Below are 22498 nucleotides of genomic sequence, written 5' to 3' on the forward strand. Positions count from 1 at the left end.
TGTAAAGGTTTTGTTCGTCTTCAGAACATAATTTAAGATATTTTGAATGAAAACCGGGAGGCTTGTGATTGTCCCATTGACTGCCAAGAACAATTGTACCAGGAACTTTTTCCCCAGGAACTATTTTATCCCCAGACCTGTTGCTTTCTGTGTTTCCACCATGGTCTAAAGTACTGGGAAGATTAGGCAAATAGTCTTGTGATGTAGATTTGCGCGCGGTTCTCAACTCAAAGTACGCAAATTTCGGACTCACATCCTTAGTAGTTTGGACTTTGCACATTTGATTTCAGAGCGTGATGTCCGCGGCGACGAAATCCGGTATTTCTGCAAACAGCAGCGTACTTGATAACATCAGTCAGCTCGCCTTGACTACTGCAATTTTCCTCACTGTATATTTACAATAAAACAAAATAGGATATCAAATACCACTGCCTCCTTTCATTTTCATTTAAACATAATAATAGCCGCAGAAATGTACTTCAGGGAAAGGTGTTTATATACAGCCATTACAATGAAACAAAATATTATATCAATTGCCTCTTTTTAATTTATTTTAACATATAGATAAATTGAATAAAGATCAAAGATTACCTGTTAGATTTACCCAAAACTAATTATATTTTATCTTTAACCACTAAAGAGACATCAGAGCCAGCGGCACACATCAGAAGGACTAGCTGAGTAGAGGCTGCCCTCGGTGGATAAATGATCACTGAGCTCCCACTGATCGCGTGGAGCTGATCGTCTCCGAAATCAGTGAAACACATTTTAAATAGGCACTGTCAATATAAATAAACCGCAGAACATTTTAAACCACTACATTCTTGCCTGAAATACTTTTAAAATAACATTTCATGGCAATAAAATTTGAAAATGATCCGAATGAATGGAGGTTAAAATCACAATGCTGCGTGAACTCAACCAATCAGCATGTTTAGCGCACAAGTCCCGCCCCCAAAAGTTTTGGAACTTTGAAAAAGTACTACCTTAAGAGCAGGGACTTTCTGAGGGGCATTTTTTACCTGGAAATTTAGTTCCTGGTTCCTTTGGTGGAAACACACAGAGTACCAGTCCAAAGTCCCTAGTTCCTGGGTAAAGTTGCGGTGGTGGAAACGCGGCTTTACATTGTCAAGGTCCAGAAAAGTATGAAAGACATTGTAAGAATAATCAACCGTAACGTTATGAAGCGACAAGAATACTTTTTGTACATGAATAAAACAAAAATAATGACTTTGTTCAACAATTTGTCTCTTCTGTGTCTCTCCGCATCAACGCAAATTGTGTACGCTCTTCTGTGTCAGTTGCGCCACAAGGATAAGTTTTCTATGTGTATTTACGCTTTGATTGGAAAGAAAACAGTGCATTGTTGTGGTGCGGCTAATACAGAAGAGTGTACGTTGCCTGCGTTCAGCATATATTTTTCAAAATGGCGCTACAGTGATGCAGAGAGACACAGAGGAGACAAATCGTTAAATAAAGTCTTTACTTTTTCATTTTATTCGCGTACAAAAAGTACTTTTGTAGCTTCATAATGTTACGGTTGAACCACTGATGGCAGATGCACTATTCTGACGATGCTTTTCATACTTTTCCGGACCTTGACAGTGTAAGTTCTTGGCAGTGACAAGCCTCCTGGTTTTCATCCAAAATATCTTAAATAGTGTTCCGAAGACGAGACATGTAGGCTATATTAGTTAATTTAGGGACTTATAGACTATATTTACCACAATAAATAAGCTATAAATATCCATCTTAGCACTTTTTTTTCTTTAAATAATTATTTATTCTTTAAATGATTACCATGGGCTCTGTATTACAATTAAATAAAATAGTATGGTTTGTACTTTGTAGCACAACCAAACTGCAGATTCATTTAAAGTTTTTTTAAATAATTTTCAGCTAAATATTTGAATGTTATGTTGGTGTGAGAACAAACTTTTCAAGCTGAAACACATCACTGATTCTATTCCTACATACAAAACAGACGACAAAACATGTCACAGGAACACTTTTTCTGACACAGAAAATATAAGCATGTATATGTGCAAATATATACATTAAAAATTCTAACTATAAAACTCACCAGGAGTGTGTGTGTGTAAACCTACTGACCTCATAGCAGCTTCCAGGATATAAAGCATTTTAAGAAAAAGCATGGTTTAGATTTTTTTCATTTTTTTAAATATTTGACAAGATATCTGCTGACAAGAAGTAGTAATATTATTAATATATTTATTTTTAAATATTTATTTATGTATAATTTATTAACTATAAGTTACATTTATTGTTCACTCAAAATGGAAATTTATTTAGGCTTCATCCTCAAGTTGATACAAAACTATTAATTTTTTCTTCTGCTGAACACAAAAGATTATATATGAAAAATGCATAGAATGTAATCAAAAAGTTTCTGGTCACCATTGTATAGAATGTGTATAGAAGTCAATGGAGACCAGCAACTGTTCACCCATTTCTGAAAGATATGCACTATCCCATTAATAATGTGTTTATCAACAGAATATTCTAGTGATCTTCAGTAAATTATTTCAAAGTAGAAATGTTACTATTCATGGATTTCAGCACTATTTTATAAAAAGTTATTTTCCACTCCCTAACCATCCCCCCTCACTCTCACTCTCTCACATCGCGCTCACGTTTCTGTTTCCTGGACCCTCCCCCATCCCTCTGCGTCCGCAGGAGCAATGAGCCTTGACTTGATTGGCTCTCGTCCGAGCGTAGCCTGTGCTGATTGGCTGCCTCTCCGGTCACACGGCTCCGATTGGTCGCATTTTCATTACATGTTTTACCCGAATCCCGGGCACATTCGGGGACTTTAGCCTTCAAAGCGGGTGATGCAAGGTTTGTGATTGTTTTGCGTTTCTCTTTGAGCTGGGTGTGTGCTTGTCAGTAGAAGCCGAGCCGCACTGATAGAGCCTTGTTTTCACATGCTCTTTCTATTTCTGTCAGGCAGATGAAGGCGCCTGTGGAGCGGCTTTGGAGCGGCGGGCTTTCTTAGCTAACACACTTGCATTTAAGGGCACTTAGTTGTCAACACTGTGGCTGAATTCGGGTTTCTATGAGTAAGTGAGTTCACAGTCACTTGATATTATAAATTCAACAGTCTTCTTTAATGAGTAATCCCTGAGGACATGGTAAATACAATCCCGACAATAGCTTTAAAAGTTTAGCTATTTTTGCAGGAATCCAGCTAGCATTAAATACGTAAATTACACACGTGTATATATTTCTGTGTGTGTGTCCGTGTAATCTGCATATATCGTTATTAATTTAAAGGATTGAAGATTAATATATAAAATATTGTAAATATATCAAAAATGAATATATAAAGATCGAACTGGACTGCGGATGAGCTTGAGTTTTACATTAACGTTACTGAATGTCAAACTGGAGTTTAGTCATTATATATTACCTGTGTTTTATACCTACAAAGTTACTCCTTATAAATATTTGAATACATTCATAAATACTTTAATCCTCATAAATATTTGTATATGAAAAAAAATCATCAGTATTCATGGGCAATCGGAAGTGTAGTACAAATAACATTCATAAACTTTCAACATCAAGAGATTAGGTTAAAATGACACAAAATATGTATTTATAATTGGACGATTATTGGAAAAATAGCTTTCACTTTGTTTAACCATTCTATATATATATATATATATATATATATATATATATATATATATACACCATTCTATTCTATTAAATCCTGTGATGTGACAAATTATTTTTGTCAAATGTAAAATATTCCACGTAGTCTAAATTAATATGAGGTCATGATAGTGTAATAAATAAAAAAAAAAGCACTTTAGTTTTAGAGGAAATCTAGCATGGTACACCCATAGACTGTGTAAAGGTTAGACCACATGTCAACTTCCTCAAAGTATTGTCACCTAGGTGTCTAGTTACTCTAGTCTACCTTCATAGTAAGTCAGCTCTTATATTTATCTGTTTATTTACTCTGTGTGGTTTACTCCGGTCGTATTTTTAGTGTGTGTTTGGCGTGTAGTTGAGCAGAACATCAAGTGTCTTTTTAGGATCCTGTACAATGTTGTCTGTTGTTGAGAACACAGTCGACTGGAAGCACAGCTGCACCAATAGCGTAATCTTGAACGAACCACTGCCTGTTCTCTCGCATTCACCATCTAGATATTCCTTCGACACGATCTGTTAATGGGCTTTGATCTAATGATGTACTGTTAGGTCTCTGCGGGTGTTTCAATGAAATTCTCTTGCTTCTGCACTCCCCGTTTGCAGCCAAGTTTAATAGGAATGCGTTCAGTCACACTGAATTTATTTAGGGAAATGTTATCCGTGCACCCCCTTCCCTTCAAGATAGGCAATGTGAGGGAGTTTACCCATTCGCCACGCTGCAGTGTGTGTGTGTGTGTGTGTGTGTGTGTGTGCGCTGGCAGGGAGGCGGCAGCAGCAGCAGTGTGTATCTAAAGCAGTGTAATCTTTCTTAGAGGCATCTTTCTTATACTCTTTGCCTCTCCCCACTTCTATTTTTCCCTCTTTCATTGTCTTTTTCAATGGGTTTTTGAGGTTTTCACTGGTGTGGTTTGAGATATTCCTCATTCGTCATAGATCGTGTCCTCTGACAGGCTCTTTTCCCAGCTGTCCTCTTGAATTGATTCGACTGTGGTGGATGTGCGGTCTGGTGTTGAGATGGTTTTCACCTTGTTATGTCCTTGCGCTGTTTTACAACGAGGAAAAATGCCTGGTTGGGTTTAGAGAAGATATATTCCTATTAGGATTTTGCAGTAGCAAAGCCGAGCAGCTCTTTATGTACGTTAGTTCAATTCTGACTTGCTTAATGACATGAAAGATGGCTTTAGAGAACAAGTTGTACCACAAGTTTGTGTGGTGTGGCGATTATTTTTATTACAGATCTGTTATAACTCGTTAGATAGCATTTTCTGTCGTCTGGCGTCTGGAATGTTATGTTAAGTAATAAAACTAGTTACTTTAGGTTTAATGAGTTAGCTAGTCAAACCTGGCTTTTTCTGAACAAATCATGGATTTTCCATTCATCTTCCTTTTGGATCAATGCACGAGCGGCCGTTTTATGGTGCAGGAGTGATTAGCCAGCTTATTCAGTGTGGCCGAAGAGCTCGGATCACATACTGTGCGCTTCACTTGCCAAAACCAGCGCTCCCCTGAGGTCCTGACCAGCGCTAATGAATTCATAAAGAATGGGGCTCTTCTGCTTGAGTGCCAATCCATCTGACTTCTCCTCTGGAGCACACACACACAAGATACAGTGTGTCTGTTTTCCCAGCCTGGCTTGTTATTCACACAGAGCAGTCGAGGCCTGGCAGATAGCAGAAATGTAGTACAGTACATCACTCAACATACAGTATGTAGCCTTCAGCCTTTAGAGGTGGAGTGAGTTAACCTACAAATGCTTTGTGAAAACTCGGCGATTATATAAGTATTTTTTAACCATTTGTTAGTGATGGGAATCTTTAGGCACCTCAAGATTCTTAAAACGATTCTTGATCTGTTTTTTCTTACTAATTAATGAGTTTACTGATGTTGAGTCATTTTAAAATAAGTACAAATTAATAATAAATTGTAATGATTGTATGTTAAAAGGATAGCTCCAAACCTGTGTGAGTTTCTTTCTTCTGTTGAACACAAAAGAAGAAAAGTTGATGGATTCCATATAGTTTTTCCATAATATTTTTTACATTTAAATGCATTTATTTATTTAGGGTGAATTAAATATAGCTTCAGAACAGATCGTTGCAAATATAAAGTAATCGATCAGGGCTGTTTCCCAAAAGCATTGTAAGCTTAAAGGGTTATTTCACCCAAAAATCATAATTATGTTATTAATAACTCACCCTCATGTCGTTTCAAACCCGTAAGACCTTCGTTTATCTTCGTAACACAGTTTAAGATATTTTAGATTTAGTCCGAGAGCTCTCAGTCCCTCCATTGAAGCTGTGTGTACGGTTTACTGTCCATGTCCAGAAAGGTAAGAAAAACATCATCAAAGTAGTCCATGTGACATCAGAGGGTCAGTTAGAATTTGTTGAAGCATCAAAAATACATATTGGTCCAAAAATAGCAAAAACTACGACTTTATTCAGCAAGGCTTGAATCAAGGGCAATCATCGCAAATGACGTCATTACGTAGAGTGCAAAAGAACTGGTGAACTGTTTTCTGTTTATTGAATCGAACTGCCAGAAAGAACTACTGGTGATCCGAAAGCCGATGCAACCCGTTCTTGATTCGTGAACGAGTCATTATCTGGCTCGTCAGTGTACTGTTTGAGTAAATGAATTACTTTGGGATATTGGTTTGTTTGAACTCAGAAGGAGTGTCAGCCACATTAAAAAAGTTAACAGCTTAAAGGGGCTTAAAGGGGCAGTCACACTAGACTTTAAACGTGCAAAATTATTTCGGACACCGCTGCGAATATGGGCGGGAGCAAGATAAAACGGTCTCTCTTCGATTATCACAACATTAATATGTGCTTGTACTGTGCCTTTTGCGACGGCGTCGAAAGCTTCTATTATATTGTACTCTCTGTATCTCTCTTTCTATAAATATATACACCCTAAGCAATAAAAAATTATACAACTGCCTCATTCAAATGTACCATCTGTTCCTGTTTCAACGGACACTGCGAACCATGCAGCTTCTTTTTTATTTTATTTTTATAATCTTTTAAATATGTATTATAGAAAATAGGACTCTGCGCTACAGCTAAAGTTATATAGCGCTTCCTTCATTTTTGAATTTCTGTACAGAGAGGTCACGCAGTGACATATCGATCTTCTACTGGTCCCACATCTTCACGTGATGCAAATTCGCAGGTCAGATTTCACCAAACTTGAACGTTGGAATGCAGCGAAATGCAAAATTTTTCGCATGAGCTTGCGTTTCCGGTCTGACGCATTCGCATGCGTATGAATGGAAGTCAGTGGAATGAAAAGTGAGTTGTGACCGACCCATAAGTCATTTGTGGATTAATGCGTATTGGAGATGCGAACCGTTTTTAAATGATTCAGTTTGATTTGGTGAGCTGGTTCAAGATGATCCACTTAGATTGAGTGATTCGTTTGCGAACCGGATATCACTAAACTGCAGTGTTTTGAACTCTCTCACAACAGACACGGAGGAGAAGACAATGCTGAATAAAGTCGTAGTTTTTGCTATTTTTGGGCCAAAATGTATTTTTGATGGTTCTACAAATTCTAACTGACCCTCTGATGTCACATGGACTACTTTGATTGTTTTTCTTACCTTTCTGGACATGGACAGTAGGGCCCTCAAAATTGCTCAAAAATAACATTTGAATATTCCCTATAAAAAATACACGAATATTCGAACTATTCAAACATCTGTTTGTGCATGTTGTCAATGACGCGCATTATGTCAATAACAGGAAAAAATAATACAAAGAGACGTAACTAATTGTATAGGTAGTCTATTTAAGTTTAAACATATATGACAACGTATTACCTACACAAAAACAAGGAAATCAATGGCCAAGACTGTAGACCTCAAGCTCTTTCACCCTCACGCTCTCTGCGCATAATGGTTTAAATGAACAAACACATTTTTGTGCAAGCAATCTAAGGTCGCGACTGTTGTCCCAAATATAGCAGGCTCCATTCAGTGATTGAAACAAATATTATTAATATTAATTGAAGTTTTACAGCATATAAAACTGAAATTGAATGCTCAGAGCGGGCTGTGCTGTGGTAAACATGGACCTTTTCCTTGACATGAAACGATAAATAATCAAATCTCGGATCCATTGCTTGACAGAACTCCCCGAAGCGTGCCCCATCCGCGATACTGATCGGTCTTATGTCCTTACATGTCCATTATGGCCTCTTGTCGTGTTGCAGACAAAGAGCTGACAAAGATGCAAAGTAACGTTAAGTGTCAAGATGTGACTGTTTAGCTGGAGTTCCACACATTATTCCATCCTCATTTGGGTGCACATTTTTGAGATGTGACCTCATGTTGCTGGTGGTCGAATGGTATGCTAACTGTATCTTAAATTGCTTGCATACAACTTTATCTCGCGGGTCAACAATTTTACCTCATTTTCTCTGCTGCGGTCGAGTTGGGCTCTGCACTTGCTGGCATCTTCCATGAAGACGCGTCAACTTTCATCAGTGATGCTGTGCCAGACAGTGCGACTCCTGTGACCTGTCCCTGAACTCTCAGGCACGCTAGCGCGCCCACTCGCAAAGCAGACAACCACGCCTCTACTACCGCGGACGTTTTTTTCCACATTTTATTTTTAATTCGAATATTAATTTTCACCTTCGAAATTCTTTTTTTTTTAACTATTCGAATACATATTCGAATTTAGAATATTCGTTGACAGCCCTAATGGACAGTATACCGTACACACAGTTTCAATAGAGGGACTGCGAGCTCTCGGACTAAATCTAGAATATTTTAAACTGTGTTCTGAAGATAAACACAGTCTCACTGGTTTGGAACAACATGAGGGTGAGTTATTAATGACATAATTTAGATTTTTTTTTTTTAACCAATGGAGCTACGATCAATTTAAGCTTACGATGCTTTTGGGAAACACAGCCCAGGCGGATTGGCAGCATCTCTGATTGCCACAGAAAAAAGTTTTGACTGATTACTAAGTTTTTAAAAATCAAAAGCAAACATGTTCATGTAGTGATTATCTTGTGGTGGAAGTCTTATCTTATCTTATTCTAGTATAAATGTTCAAATAATTTTTTTTGAAAATATTACTAATATGTACTGTGCCAACTGGTAGACATTCAGCTGTACTGTTTATACTGCAATTTATGTGTGATTTAATTAATAACTCATTTTCCACACTGAGCAGAAATCTATTTTGCAAATTAGCCGGCTACTTCCAGTGTAGAAAGCTTTGTTGGTTTTAATGGGAGCCATGTAGTTTTGAGGAGCCGTGCCACACATTTCGAGAGTAATGACGATGTAATAGTTGGTTACAGTTGCAGAGCAGCTCCATGACTTGTTGCATTAGTTCAGAATATGAATATGTGTGCATATATTTACAACAGCCGCCAACACCACTCATTTAGTCATAACGTGTTACTGTTTTGTGGCTGACTAAAGTGTTTCATAATGTAAACCTGTTTTTTTTTTTATGCTGCAGCAGTGAAAGACACTCAACAGTTTCTGTTTTAGAACTTAAAGCAAATGACTCATTAAGCAAAAGGCCAAAATGACTCTTGAAAACGTGAGAAAAGTTGTAAAATGGTTTCGAATTGACATGTTCACACATTTGTGCTGATTAACATTTTGTCTATCCGCTGCTGTTTTTAACAGAGTGACTTGTGGGCCCCGACCCTGTTTGTACTTAATTTGTCTCTATTTATTTTTGGAGACATCTCTGAGCTGCCCGTCAAGACTGTAGGATTCAGTAATTGGTTTTCTGAGAGCTAAATAACCCAGAACCATGGCTGTCAGGGGCGTTTAATTAACCATGAACATTCATCTACTGTGGGAAGTGACAAAAAAAGAGAAAACCACTCAGTTTGTTTGTTGCTTAATAATTTCCAGTCATTTTATTTCCATTCTAAAAGACTATCATGCATTTTTAATAACCGGAAATGCACAGCCAGATTTCCTTCCCCCGATCTCGTTTTTCTACCGCAATTTTCCATTATCCTTTTTTTCTGTTTGCCCCCTCTCAGGAAACAAAAGATCAATTTTGCGAGAGCGCAGGCTCCACCCCATTCCTCTTCAGTCTTTCTTGTAGCCACCTCGCGCTCGTTTCTCTCTCTCTAGCTCGCTCGCTCTAGCTCTCCCACTCCCATAAATGCAGTCACACTTGCATTCTGTGTGTGCATGCGTGTTTGTCCGAGTGAGAGAGTCGAAATAGAAAGTGAGAGAGTGGGGGAGAGAGAGGGAGTTAGAGAGGAAGAGAAAGACAAGGAGGGGTGGGAGTGAGCGCGTGTTTGTCCTTAAGCTAGCTACTCACAGAAAAGAAGGAATAAGAAAATTGAAGTAGCCGCCATATGCTGAGGATTTTGGTGAATGCCTTGCTGAGGAGACGCGCTCGTTTTTCTGGCGGATCCTAAGAGATGGGAAGCTCACATTTGCTGAACAAAGGCTTGCCATTAGGTAAACGTTTCCCTTTCCTTCTGCATGGGACCACAAGTGAAAGTCTTGTACGGATATCTGCAGATATTTGAGCGTTCGTTCGGCTGTCGTACAGTGTTCTGGCTTCCCCTCCCCCTCTTCCTTTCCTCCTCCCCTCCTCTCTGCTCGCTTTTCCCTCTTTCCTATTATCTTTCATCTGAACCATTCATCCACACACAATTGCTTGCTCTCTGCTTTCTCTTTCCCGTTCAAAGACAGCATTCGTCAGAGAGCCGGGGCTACGGACCTCTGATGGCTCGCTTTATTAACTGCATTAATCTTTCCGAGCTCTAAAGATTAAAAAAAAAAACACACACACACTATGTACTCTGGAAAATTTGAGGGGTTGGCAAGGACATGACTCTCTCTCCTATGGCCCTCCCTCACATTGTGCAGTGGAAATGTGGCTTCCAGTTCCGGCCTTGACTTACTTCCTTAAATTTAGTCTCTTCGAAGGAAATTCTTATTCTAGAAGAGTCCAAAAGTGGGAACAGGGTGCATGCTGCTAATGGGCAGCTATTTAATATCTTAAAATAAACATGTATTCGTAAGAGATTCCTGATCATGAAAAAAGCACATTTTCATTGTCTCATTTTTTTAAGAGGAGATCGACTAGTGAAAGTTAAAAATCTCTATGAATGTCATTACAGTGTTCAAGTGACTCCCTTTCCACCTTTTTGAAAAATCCAAAGTGCACATTTCCTGGAAGTCTGGGTTGAGAACAATGCATTGGCTTTCCACCAATTACAAAAAGCAAGCTTCACAACACTCTGACGAACTAAAGCGTGTCATTAAAAAACAGGTTTTGTTCTTGTCGCACGGTGAACGTGAGGCTGGGATTTGAAATTGGCTTTCATTTTCGCCAGAAGGCAACAAAGGGGGGATGTCAGCTTGAATTATCGCCCGCGGGCAGTCGAGGTCTTTAGACGCCGTGTGCGACTGACCCTGTTGGTTCTTGTTGCTATGAACTAGCTAATTCAAACAGATCTAGCTCACCCTCGGGGCAGGGCAATATGAACAGAGCGCTGAGGGATTTCGACAGAACTGCCGTGTGTGTTTTTGTTTTCCAATGCTGGCATCTTGATTTACCTAGCTGTGGTTTTACATGCAAAGATGGAGCTTTTTCTTGATCGCAGGATTTGATTCGAGATCTGCGTGCTTGGATGCATCTATTGCGTGTTGTTGGCAGTTTGTCCTAATCGGAAATAAAAGAGATAACAGTGGCTGTGTTACAAGATTACTGGATGCTGCTAGGATGGTTTAGATGTCACTAACACATAATTTAAGGGTGTAAAAGTTCATTACAAATGGAGAAAACAGCTGGTTCTGTGTGGGAATGGATACATGGAAGCCAGGGATCTCTTCACAGAGGTAAAGAGCTCTTGTTTGTGCATAAACATGTGTATTGAGTGTGAAAGATGAGGGTGGTGCTGATAGAGGTGGGTGTGTCTGTGATTACACCATGTCTGCACTTGCCAGCCTGTATATGGTAAAACTGGGAGAGGTCACAGGTGCACATATTGTACTTTTGTTATGTATATTTGTATTAATATATATAGTATATATTTGTTATATATTATATAGTAATTGAAAATAAGGGTTTTCTATGTGGATATATTATAAAATGTAATTTATTTCTGTGATCAAAGCTGATTTTTCAGCATCATTACTCCAGTCTTCAGTGTCACATGATCCTTCAGAAATCATTCTAATATAATGATTTATAGTCAGTGTTGCTAACAGTTGTGCTGCTTAACATGTTTTGAGACCTGTGATAATTTTTTTTCTCATAATTTTTTGATTAAAAAAATCAAAAAAAAAAAAAAAAAACTGTTTTCTGTTTGGAAATTTTGGAAAATTGAAATTTTGTGTTACAATATACAGTACTTTTCAAACATTTAAGGTCAGTTCATTCTTTATTTCTTTTTTAAAATAAATTAATTTGTTTTATTCAGCAAGGATATGTAAAATGGATAAAAAATTACAGTAAAGACTTATATTGCTAGAAAATATTCCTATTTTGAATAAATGCTGTTCTTTTGAACTTTTTACTTATCAAAGAATCAAAGAAAAAGGTATCACAGCCCCCCCCCAACAGTTTTACACTGATTATAAATCAGCATATTAGAATGATTTCTGAAGAACCGTGTAACACTGAAGACTGGAGTAATTTGCATTAATGGAATAATAAAAAATATTATTATTAATATTAATTAAAATATACCTAAATAGAAATAATTTATTTTACACTGTAATAATATTTCATTATATAACTGTTTTTACTGTATTTTTGATCAAATAAGTGTAGCTCCAGTGAACATAAGACACTTCTTTCAGATACATTTCCAAAATCTTTCTGAACTTTTGAACGGTAGTTTACAAAGACACTTGGACTTTCCATTGACAAGTCCGTTGGTAGATGATTCTTTAACTGACACTAGGCAGAAAGCCAGCTTCTGCTACTCAGCCAAGCAGTGCACTTATCTCCAATGTCAATACAGCGCAACAGTCACTGCCCACCTTTTCTGCAGCCTTGCTTCCGGAAGTACTTTTCCCATTCATTTTCTTCATAGGGACTTAAACCAACCAGCTGTGAGATGAATCAACATTACAAACACTGCCTTTTCTTTTTTTACCTGTTAAACCGACATCCCCCATTTTGGGTATCACAGCTCAAAATGACCTACCTAATTTAAAATTGCAACAGTTCCTGACTTAAGTGTGCTACACACACAATTTTAGTGTCTTTGGAAAGAAGACCCTTTAGGCTTTACTGTCCATCCAGAGTTGATAATGGTCAAAAAAAGATAAAAAGTTATAGACACTGAAGTGCATTGAAACATTTTTTCCATATAAAAATACATGAAATCATTACCTGGAGCAAGTCATGGGTTGAAAGTCACATGTCTCATGAGTTTCTTTTTCAGATCTGAAGATGATACCATGAAAAATTACATTGCTGCAACCATTTTTCTGAGACTACATCTAGTTCCCAACACCCCCTATGTAAATATTTACCAAAAAGCTATACCAAATATATTGAAGGGTTCTCCAAAATATTTTAGTCATTAAACATACCACTGCATAGTTTTTCAATTATAAAACAATAGACAGAATCTTAGACATCGTATGAGTGATTTATTTGAGAATAAGAATAAGAATTAAAAAAAGAGTAATAAAAATAAATAAGAAAAACTATAATTAACTCTATATGCCAATTACAGTACACCCTGGGATTGCTAGAAATACAGCATTCACATTGATAGATGCTCATACAGTCAGTAATCACATGCTGATGGCCGGTTGTACAGATGATAATCATACAAATGCCCCTTAAAGTCAATAATCACACTCTGTTCATATAGACTGCATTCACACACAATACACACATTAATCACACAATGATTTGCGCTGATAGAGATGGTAATAATGCAGATACAACCCCATTCCCCACAAAGCACCCACACATATATGAAAAATATTGAAGAAAAGAAAGAATTGTATTATTTGTGCAAAAAAGCCGATCACTAAATTACACCCCCATCAGAGGACGGGTGCACAGATCGCGTCACAGCCGTCACGAGAGAGCGGCAGAATTAAAATAATCAATATTCTGCATATCTTCACTTTGTTTGTGGATGGTCTCATCCTGTTAGTGACACTGGCAAGGAACGCAACAAAATCAGGGAGACGCCACACAACTGCTTAATTTGCAAAAACAAACATTTATTAAACTATAGAAAATAAACATGAAATGTTTATTAGTCAGTATAAGTGCATAGTCAGTGTGTCAGCATGCATGTAAGTGATACAAATGTAACAAATTCAAACTAACAAAACCAACGAAAGATAATGTCCAAATATCCGATCTAGGAAAGGCGGATCATACAAAAACTCCTCGAGTGCGGCGGTGGTCTCCCGCAACCTCCATAACCCTCGAGAACACCGGTAGCTCCATGAAAGGCAAACAAACGCCAACTAGCACCAAATCTCTCTCCGCCATCAGTTCAAACAAGTCCTTTTAACAGAGCGTTGATTCAGTGCAGGTGCAACACCACGTCATCCAATCTGCCAATCACCTGCAGCTAAGACAAAAGAGACGTCATAGTATGCTACAAAACCATGCTGTTTTTTACTACCAAGATGCAGTTTTTTTGAGCGTAGATTATTACATAACGGACACAAGCAATACTGTCCCTGAAGAGTGACAGTAAACAAAGGAATAACCATGAGACGTAAACAAAGGAATAACCATCCATATTACAACGTTATTGCTTCGTTGGACTAAAAGTGCTCTTTGGGATATTGTTCAGTGGACCCTTACCTTTCTAACTAAACTGGGATTTAGAGCTGTGGATGTGTTTATGACTCATTATTACGATGAATCTGGTACGTACAGAGTTTTGATTATGCATGTTTTTATGTGTACTGCTTACACAAATGTAGCAAATACATTCCTTATAAGCTTTCCATTGAAAAACAGCGATCTGTCGTCGATCCTTGAGGCTTAGATCTTTAGAATGATATGTAGTTTGTAAAGATTAATTTTGTCCCGTTACATTTAATCTATTCATAAATACTGACATGTGCAAACAAAGAGCGTACAGAGTGCTGGCGTCCAGGTGCCGTTAATTAGTTATTAGTGCTAGTTAATTATCATTGATAATACACAATACAATACATATCATTTTAGGTTTATTTCAATATATTCAAATATAACCATATATAAGTAGTTTGAGAGTGTAGTCGATTACATTATTCACAGTGGTTTATGTAATCGGTCTGTCCTTTTGAAGTGGGTTTTATATGGTAGCATCAACATATTTTGGACTTCAGTGAGAATTTGGCTTGAAGTCGATTAGCTTGGCCAGCGTATGTTGGGTTATCACTATGAACTGATAATTCAGGTCTGAAAATGTTTGTAGTCTTAGACCAGAAAATGGCACAGTTTGAGATACTGGAGCTGCAGTGAGATCATTCATTCATTGTTTTCTCCTTTAAACAGATTCTCTGTGTAGCTATTTCATCATAATTCCATCAGTCCTCTTACAAAGGGATTGATATCAAGACTCTGGCTGATTATATATATCTACACAATCTAGTTATCACAGTTTTGTTATCATAAAACCATTTAGCAAATGTTACTGACTAGTAATTGACAAGCTGACATCATCAGTGTTCATAACACTCAATGAATATTTCTTTGTTAGAAAGGGTAAGGAGATAACAGCATTAGTCCGTTTGATGTGTCTTCTATTAGAGGATATAAAACCCACAACTGCTTTTTGTTTTACTGTATCAGCAGTTGCAAAAATTGTTTTAATATTGAGCAATAAATCCAGGAATCATGTGACTGCTAATAAACACTATTGTCTTTTTCTGTGTTTTTGAGTTGCTTTATTTTAACCATTCTAACCATATTAACTAATATCTGTGCACCTCCTTGAGCCAAATCTAGTATTGGGTTTCATCATTTGGAAGTAGTCTCACAACAGTGAATTTCTCTTTACCTGTGCAGACAAAATGAGATTTACACAGTCAGCGCTCACAAGATCAAGACGTGTAACGTGTGATTTCTGTCTCTCTGCAGGCATCAGGCCTCCCATAATGAATGGCCCCATGCACCCTCGTCCTCTGGTGGCGCTGCTGGATGGCCGGGACTGTACAGTAGAGATGCCCATCTTAAAGGACGTGGCCACCGTGGCCTTCTGTGACGCCCAGTCCACCCAGGAGATCCACGAGAAGGTATCTAGCACTTAACGTCACTTGCTGTTTTGGTACAGTAGCACTTTTCATCTTCGTTGTTGTGTTATTCTCGTTTTAAATTACTACGGATAAAGCATCGGCTAAATAAATGTAAATTTCACAGTTCAGAACGAAGCCAAAAATGTTCAAATGTAACTTTCTCCACCTTTGAAATGTCTTTTCTGTTGGCTAAAACAACATTAACCAATAATATCTCAGCCTGTTTTTCACCAATCCAATCCAGATGAATAAAACAAACTCCTGCTCATGAATTCCCACTGTTTCACGAAGGAATGTCGCGTCACACATGTAAAATGCATTCAAGATTTATTACGACTGTGTGGAGTGGTGTTTTTTTCTCCACTGGTTCGTACAGATGAATATATCATGTAATGTATGTCAGAGTATGATTCTGCAATACATCATAGATCCCACTGGCTCGACGTGATGGAGCCTCTTTGGCTTTGTTACATGGAAAAAGCACTTCATCTCGCAGGCTAAAAAAGTAGATTGCACAATGGGGTAATATTAATGAGGCTGTGAGCGTTTTTGCCAGAAGTGAGTAGAATGATTCATTAGATGAATTCACTGGGTAGCATGATGAAATCTCACAGCCATCCTTCCCGCCGTACTTCATCTGATTTATTTATTTCCTTCTCAATCTCACTTGCTCGCGGCCATTGATCAATCATTTTCTCTGTTGAAGTTAGATGTGCCGAATCAGATCTGTCGTGTTCTGATGTTTCATCGTGAAAAAACTCATTTCTCTTTGTCATCTGTTAAGAATCCTGTGTGACATGTTTCTCAGCAAAGAATGAATCTCCGACGCTAGTGTCATATGGTCAAAGATAAACCATAAACTAAAGATTTTTAGAATGCAAGTTATAATGACATTTATAATTAATCTAATTTATGTATATGTTATAATGGTCTATTTATTTATCTGAAAGATGAATAATTTAGCTTTTCATTGATGTATGTTTTGTTATGATGGGACTATATTTGGCCGAGATACAACTATTTGAAAATCTATAATCTGATGGTGCAAAAAAATTTAAATACTGAGTAAATAGACCTTTAAAGTTGTCCAAATGAACTCTTAGCAATGCATATTACTTATCAAAAATTAAGCTTTGATATATTTATGGTAGGAAATTTACAATATATCTTCATGGAACATGATCTTTACTTAATATCCTAATGATTTTTGGCATAAAAGAAAAAATTGATAATTTTGACCAATACAATGTATTTTTGGTTATTGCTACAAATAATCCCCAGTGTCTTAAGACTGGTTTTGTGCTCCAGAGTCACACATTGAACTATACTTAGTATGAAATAAATGTATTTTAAATATAATTACAATTTCAGTTATTGGAAAAAAAATTAAAATAAAGAAATACATCCAATATTAATTGCTTGCAATACTCCAAATCTGAAGGATACAATAATACAAATAAATAAATAAAATGTTACTTTTGGCCAGTAGTGGGAAACAAGCACTATTGACCCATACAAGTGTATGTGGATTAAATAAAGATCAAATATAACTGGCTGTAAAAAAGAGCAAGTGCAGCGTTTGATGGTGTGTTTGTTGATTTTCTGCTGTCAGTATTATCAAGAGTGACAGTTTTCCTTTTCACTCTACCCATGAACCTAAATGAAACCCATTTGCTCCATCCATTCAACTGGCTACACACCAAAGACCAGCCATCGCAGGCCGCCATAAATCATTCACTCAGTCTCAACCCAGTTCACTTAATTCCATCTCATAAAAACATTATCTCCCTCGCGCTGCGTCCGTGCTCCTTCAGAACGTGGCATGTTTTCTGCTGATTTGTCGATTGCTGTTGGCATGTTTTGTGTGGTTCTGGGTGGCTGCCAGGTTGATTCTCGATGAACACTCCCCAGGCTGCACAGACAGATGGCACTGCCTTTCTGCCCCTTCCCACAAACCTACAAAGAGCCTCCTTATTTGACTGCTTTAACTGGACAGAATGGCTGTTGAATGGACAGAAACTATAAAGAGAAAAGAGCTTCTGATAAGATAGAAAATCAATCGTCTCTCTGGGAGAGTGGATGATAAAGTGACGTGAAAACTGTCTTCTAAAAATGGCTGTACAAATCTCTGTTTCATTCTGTTGCAGCTCATAAACGACACTGATTGCTTAATGTGGTGACTTTTCTTGATGGGCGTCAAACCGAATGGTGTTTTTCATCATCAGCCACAGTTATATTGTGATAAATCTGTTTATGTTGTGTATTACTCACAGATTATGCCAAGTGTTTTCAAGTAAACTGATTTATCATCATGAACCATTTGTTAGTGAAGTTATACAGTAAAGTGTTTTTTGGTCATCAGCAGAAAACTAAATATGTTGAGTCAAATTAACAGCAAATCATGTTGCAGGCTTTTAGTGTTTGTCATAATACTTTCCTCTAAAGAGTTTCCCTCCACCTCAGGATTTTCTAATCAGATTAACAATGTAAAAGCGTGATCCTGGAGTGCATAATTAGTTCATAACAATTTAACACATCCCCACAGTCTCAGCTCTCACCAGGTTATTATCATTTTTATTATCTTTTTCAGCTAGTCGCCAAAGTAACATTTTTCAGTTAGCTTACATTTGAAGTAAAATAACTAACTAAAAAGTAAATATTAATAAATCTATATAGTAATGTTTTTAAAAAAGGCAAAAAAAAGGGCACCAAAATTAATAATAAAAAATAAAGAAATGTAATTAAATCATATTTTTTTCTGAACTTCTGAACATATCCATATGTGTACAAATAAAAATGCAAAAAACATATAATGCAAACAATAATATAATATAATATAATTTCATTGCAGCTTCTTGACCAGTGTGAGCCTGTGATGCTCTGCATATTAATACTATATTATGAGATAATAATAATGAATTAACTCACACTATCAGCATTTTAATCTATTAATAAATATATAATAGAGACATGACCTATATTTATATTCATTATCATGTTATTAATTTCTTCCCTCGTTTTAGTTAAACTGTTGTGCCATATTAAGAATCCATTCCCTTGTTTTAGTTAATTGTGGGCATATTGTACTACTTTGTTCTCAAATTTTTTTTTTGAACAGTCTTTTTATTGTTTTAGTTTCAGTTTCACATTTAAATTAACACAGCAACAAAGAACACCCATCCCCCACCCCATACTGGATCAATAAGAGATGTAAACAGTAGTCAGGCCTCTAGGTAACATCATACAATTCTTAACAAAGGTTTGTGTAAACAGTTATACAAAATTGTCAGGTGACACACTTTCAAAGTAAGACATAAATGGCATCCACGTGTTATAAAACTGCTCAACCGACCCTTTTACAATGTATCTAATCTTTTCCAAATGTATATAACACATGACCTCTCTAATCCAGTCTCCATATGTTGGTAGGCATGAATCCTTCCACCTACACAAAATTAGTCTTCTAGCTAGCAAAGAGCAAAAAGCGATCATGTTCACCTGGTACCTGCTAAAAGAAGCATCCACCTTGATCACCCAAATAATGCAGTCAAAGGGCATGGGTGCACAGTTTTTCCACCATATTTTGGAAAATGCATCAAAAACAGATATATAGCCAATATCCATGAAGTTTTGAACAAGTCCAAAACATGTGAAGAAGCGTAGCAGGGGTTTGTTTGCTAAGATCACATGCAGGATCCAAGTCCAACTTTATCTTGGACCGTTTGTCTTTGGACCAATGCAGATGGTGTACCACTTTAAACTGAATAACAGCAAGTCTCAGACACACCGAAGATGAGTGAATGTTTTGTATGACCTTTCGCCAGACCACGTCCGATATGTCTTCAAGTCAGATTCCCACCTGTGTTTCAGAATGTCCAGACTGGTCTCATGGTATGAACTGAGCAGTGTGTAAATCCGGCTCAAGACCTGTGATTTTCTTTTTTAAATATTACATTTCTCTACCAGTTGTTCAAATGAGGCAAACTTATTATCAATGTACAGATTATAAAGTGAACGTAGTGCGTTCAAAGCACAACTATTAAAAGCCTCATCAGTTACCGAAGGGATAAACATGTGGTTATTTGACACAGGGGCAGCAAACAATCACCCGGTAAAACCAAAAGACCATCTACATTGATTCCAAATCTTAACTGTGTGGACAACAACTGGGTTAGAAGTTTATATCATCTCGCTTTTCTGAACATTAACCTTTATAGCCAGAAATTCTCCCAAATTTACCAATTAAAATCAATAACTCAGGGATACTAGAGCGTGTGTCATCGGCATAAAGAGAGACCTTATGCACAAAGCCCATACGATTTATACCTTTAATGACTAAGCTCTGCCTTACGGCAATAGCCAAAGGTTCAATCGCAAATAAGAGGGGCGAGAGCGGGCATCCCTGCCGTGTACCTAGTTGTAATTCAAAATAGCTGGATATATTATTATTGGTACGTACCGCTGCCATTGGCGAAGAATAAAGCAATTTTATCCATGATATAAATTTAGAGCCAAATTTAAATAAGTCTTAAAAAATGAACCCCACTCAAGCTGGTCAAATGCTTTTTCAGCATCAAGGGAAAGTATCACCTCATTGTCTTTGTGGCTGGGCGAAGTGGGAGCATACAACACACCAAACAGTCATCTAATGTTAAAGGATTGTCGATTGAAACAGTGGGAACTACCCTCTCAAGGCGCTTTGCCAAAACCATTGCGAAGATCTTGGCATCCGCATTCAGAAGTGACACAGGCTGGTATGAACTAAAATTTTGAGGGTTTTTATCCTTTTTAAGTAGTTAAGAGATGATAGCTTGATGCATAGATACTGGAAGTGACAAGGTTACAGAAGACTCATTGAAAACTGACAGTAATAAAGGAGACAGCGGTTCTGAAAATTTCTTGAATAATTAAGCCGGAAAGCCATCCGGTCCAGGGTATGCATGTCTCTAATTGCAAAAACTATCTCAGTTACCGAAATATCTTTTTTCAATTCATCGGCCAGATCCGGACTTACAGAGGTTACTTTTATACCTTCAAAGAAGGTCTCCAAATCAGACTGATAAGAGGATGATTCAGAAGAGTACAGTGACTGGTAGAACTGACTAAAACATGAGTTAATTTTCTCATTGTCTGAACATTGATTACCTTGGTCATTGATTATAGCTGGAATATTTTGAGTAACTGATCTCTGGCGTAGCTGATGTGCAAGCAGACGCCCCGCCGTCTCACCATGTTCATAGTACCCATGCCTTGACTTAGAAATCAGGTACTTGGCCTGCTGGGTAGACAGAGTATTAAATTCAGTTTGAAGTGACATACGTTTCTTGACTAAATCTGGCGAAGGGGAATGGCTATATTCCCTCTCCACAAGTAATATCTCGTCTGTCAACAATCTTAACCATTCAGAGCTTCTCCTTTTCTTGTTGGCACAATATGAGATTATCTGACCCCTTAAATAAGACTTTAAGGACTCCCAGACCGTAGAAAATGGCATTTCTGGGGTTTGATTAACTTAAAGGAAGAATTAAATTTCTGCCCTTAAAAAAAAGACAGAATTCTCATCTGAAAGTAGTAAAGTGTTAAATCGCCATGGGCGGTATATTGATTGTGAATCTGAAAAACACAATTTCATACTGGCCCATGGTCTGAAATGATTATGGCGCCATAGTCACATTCCCTGACTAAGTGTAGAATTCGATTGTTGATGAAAAAATAATCAATTCGGGAGTACGTCTTATGAACAGAGGAGAAGAATGAATATGCCCTCGAGGTAGGATTGCGAAAGCGCCACACCATACGTTTCCAGAAATGATTTGATTGACTGAGCAGACTTAGTAAGGGTTGTTCCCCTTTAGCTCCTTTAGTTCCGATTTCAACTCACCCACTGTACTCTGTAGGGCGACAACTCTGTAGGTCATCCGACCAATTAGATAAACCACCCTCTATATTGTTGACACTCGCTTTGACTTGGTCTAACTCTGAGTGAAGCACCATTGTGCTGTTTATTATTTCAGATATCACCGCTCGTAATTCCTTCTTAAGAAAGTCAAAGTCTTCTGCAAGGGCATCCTTCAGTTCTGATTTAATCACAGCTGAAATATCAGACCTCAGTGCGAGAAGTATTTCAGACTTAAAACCAGACGTATCCATTTCGCTGGGATTTTGTGAGGGTGGAGCCGATTCACTCATGGACTTACAAACATTCTGGTCCGAGGAGACATTCGGCCTATTGCTCGCAGGCCCCGTGTACTTGTAATTTCTGAGATTTGTCGCCATTTTCATAGTTTTTAGAGTCCACTTAACAAGAGGGTCCAATACTAAAGTTTCTGGCATCGAGTTTTGAAATAATACTTTAAGAAAACAACACTAAATTAGGTAAGCATGCCAGGAGCCCTGCCAAACACGTCCTACTGCTTTGCCGACATAGTGTGCCCCCCATCTGTTCTCTCATTTTAACCAGGCACAACATGCTCATGATTTACTAAAACGGGGTAACAAATATTTATGTTGCGGGAACAAATTCTTAATTTTTATATTTAAGAAGGCTCTAGGAGATGGTTGGACTTTCTCTCAGTTTGAGAGCTGTCTTCTTTGCACAGA

General features: G+C 37.5%; 1 protein-coding gene across 6 annotated transcripts in view; it reads left to right on the plus strand.

Moving 5' to 3' along the window:
• The first annotated feature begins 2746 nt into the window (after window positions 1-2746).
• Window positions 2747-22498, plus strand: part of ctbp1 (C-terminal binding protein 1) — a 28858-nt gene continuing 9106 nt past the window's right edge. Inside the window, exons 1-3 of one of the 6 annotated variants that reach the window (XM_052574210.1) lie at window positions 2747-2859; window positions 2968-3084; window positions 15744-15898. In XM_052574210.1, the coding sequence (XP_052430170.1) occupies window positions 15761-15898 (138 nt within the window). In that variant the 5' untranslated portion in view covers window positions 2747-2859; window positions 2968-3084; window positions 15744-15760. Of the gene's footprint in view, window positions 2860-2904; window positions 3085-9755; window positions 10136-11013; window positions 11525-15743; window positions 15899-22498 lie in introns of those variants that run through there. The other 5 variants (XM_052574208.1, XM_052574209.1, XM_052574207.1 and 2 more) reach the window with 5 other exon arrangements.

This window comes from Carassius gibelio, chromosome B14, assembly GCF_023724105.1.
Source record: "Carassius gibelio isolate Cgi1373 ecotype wild population from Czech Republic chromosome B14, carGib1.2-hapl.c, whole genome shotgun sequence".
In the NCBI taxonomy this organism is placed as follows: Eukaryota; Metazoa; Chordata; class Actinopteri; order Cypriniformes; family Cyprinidae; genus Carassius; species Carassius gibelio.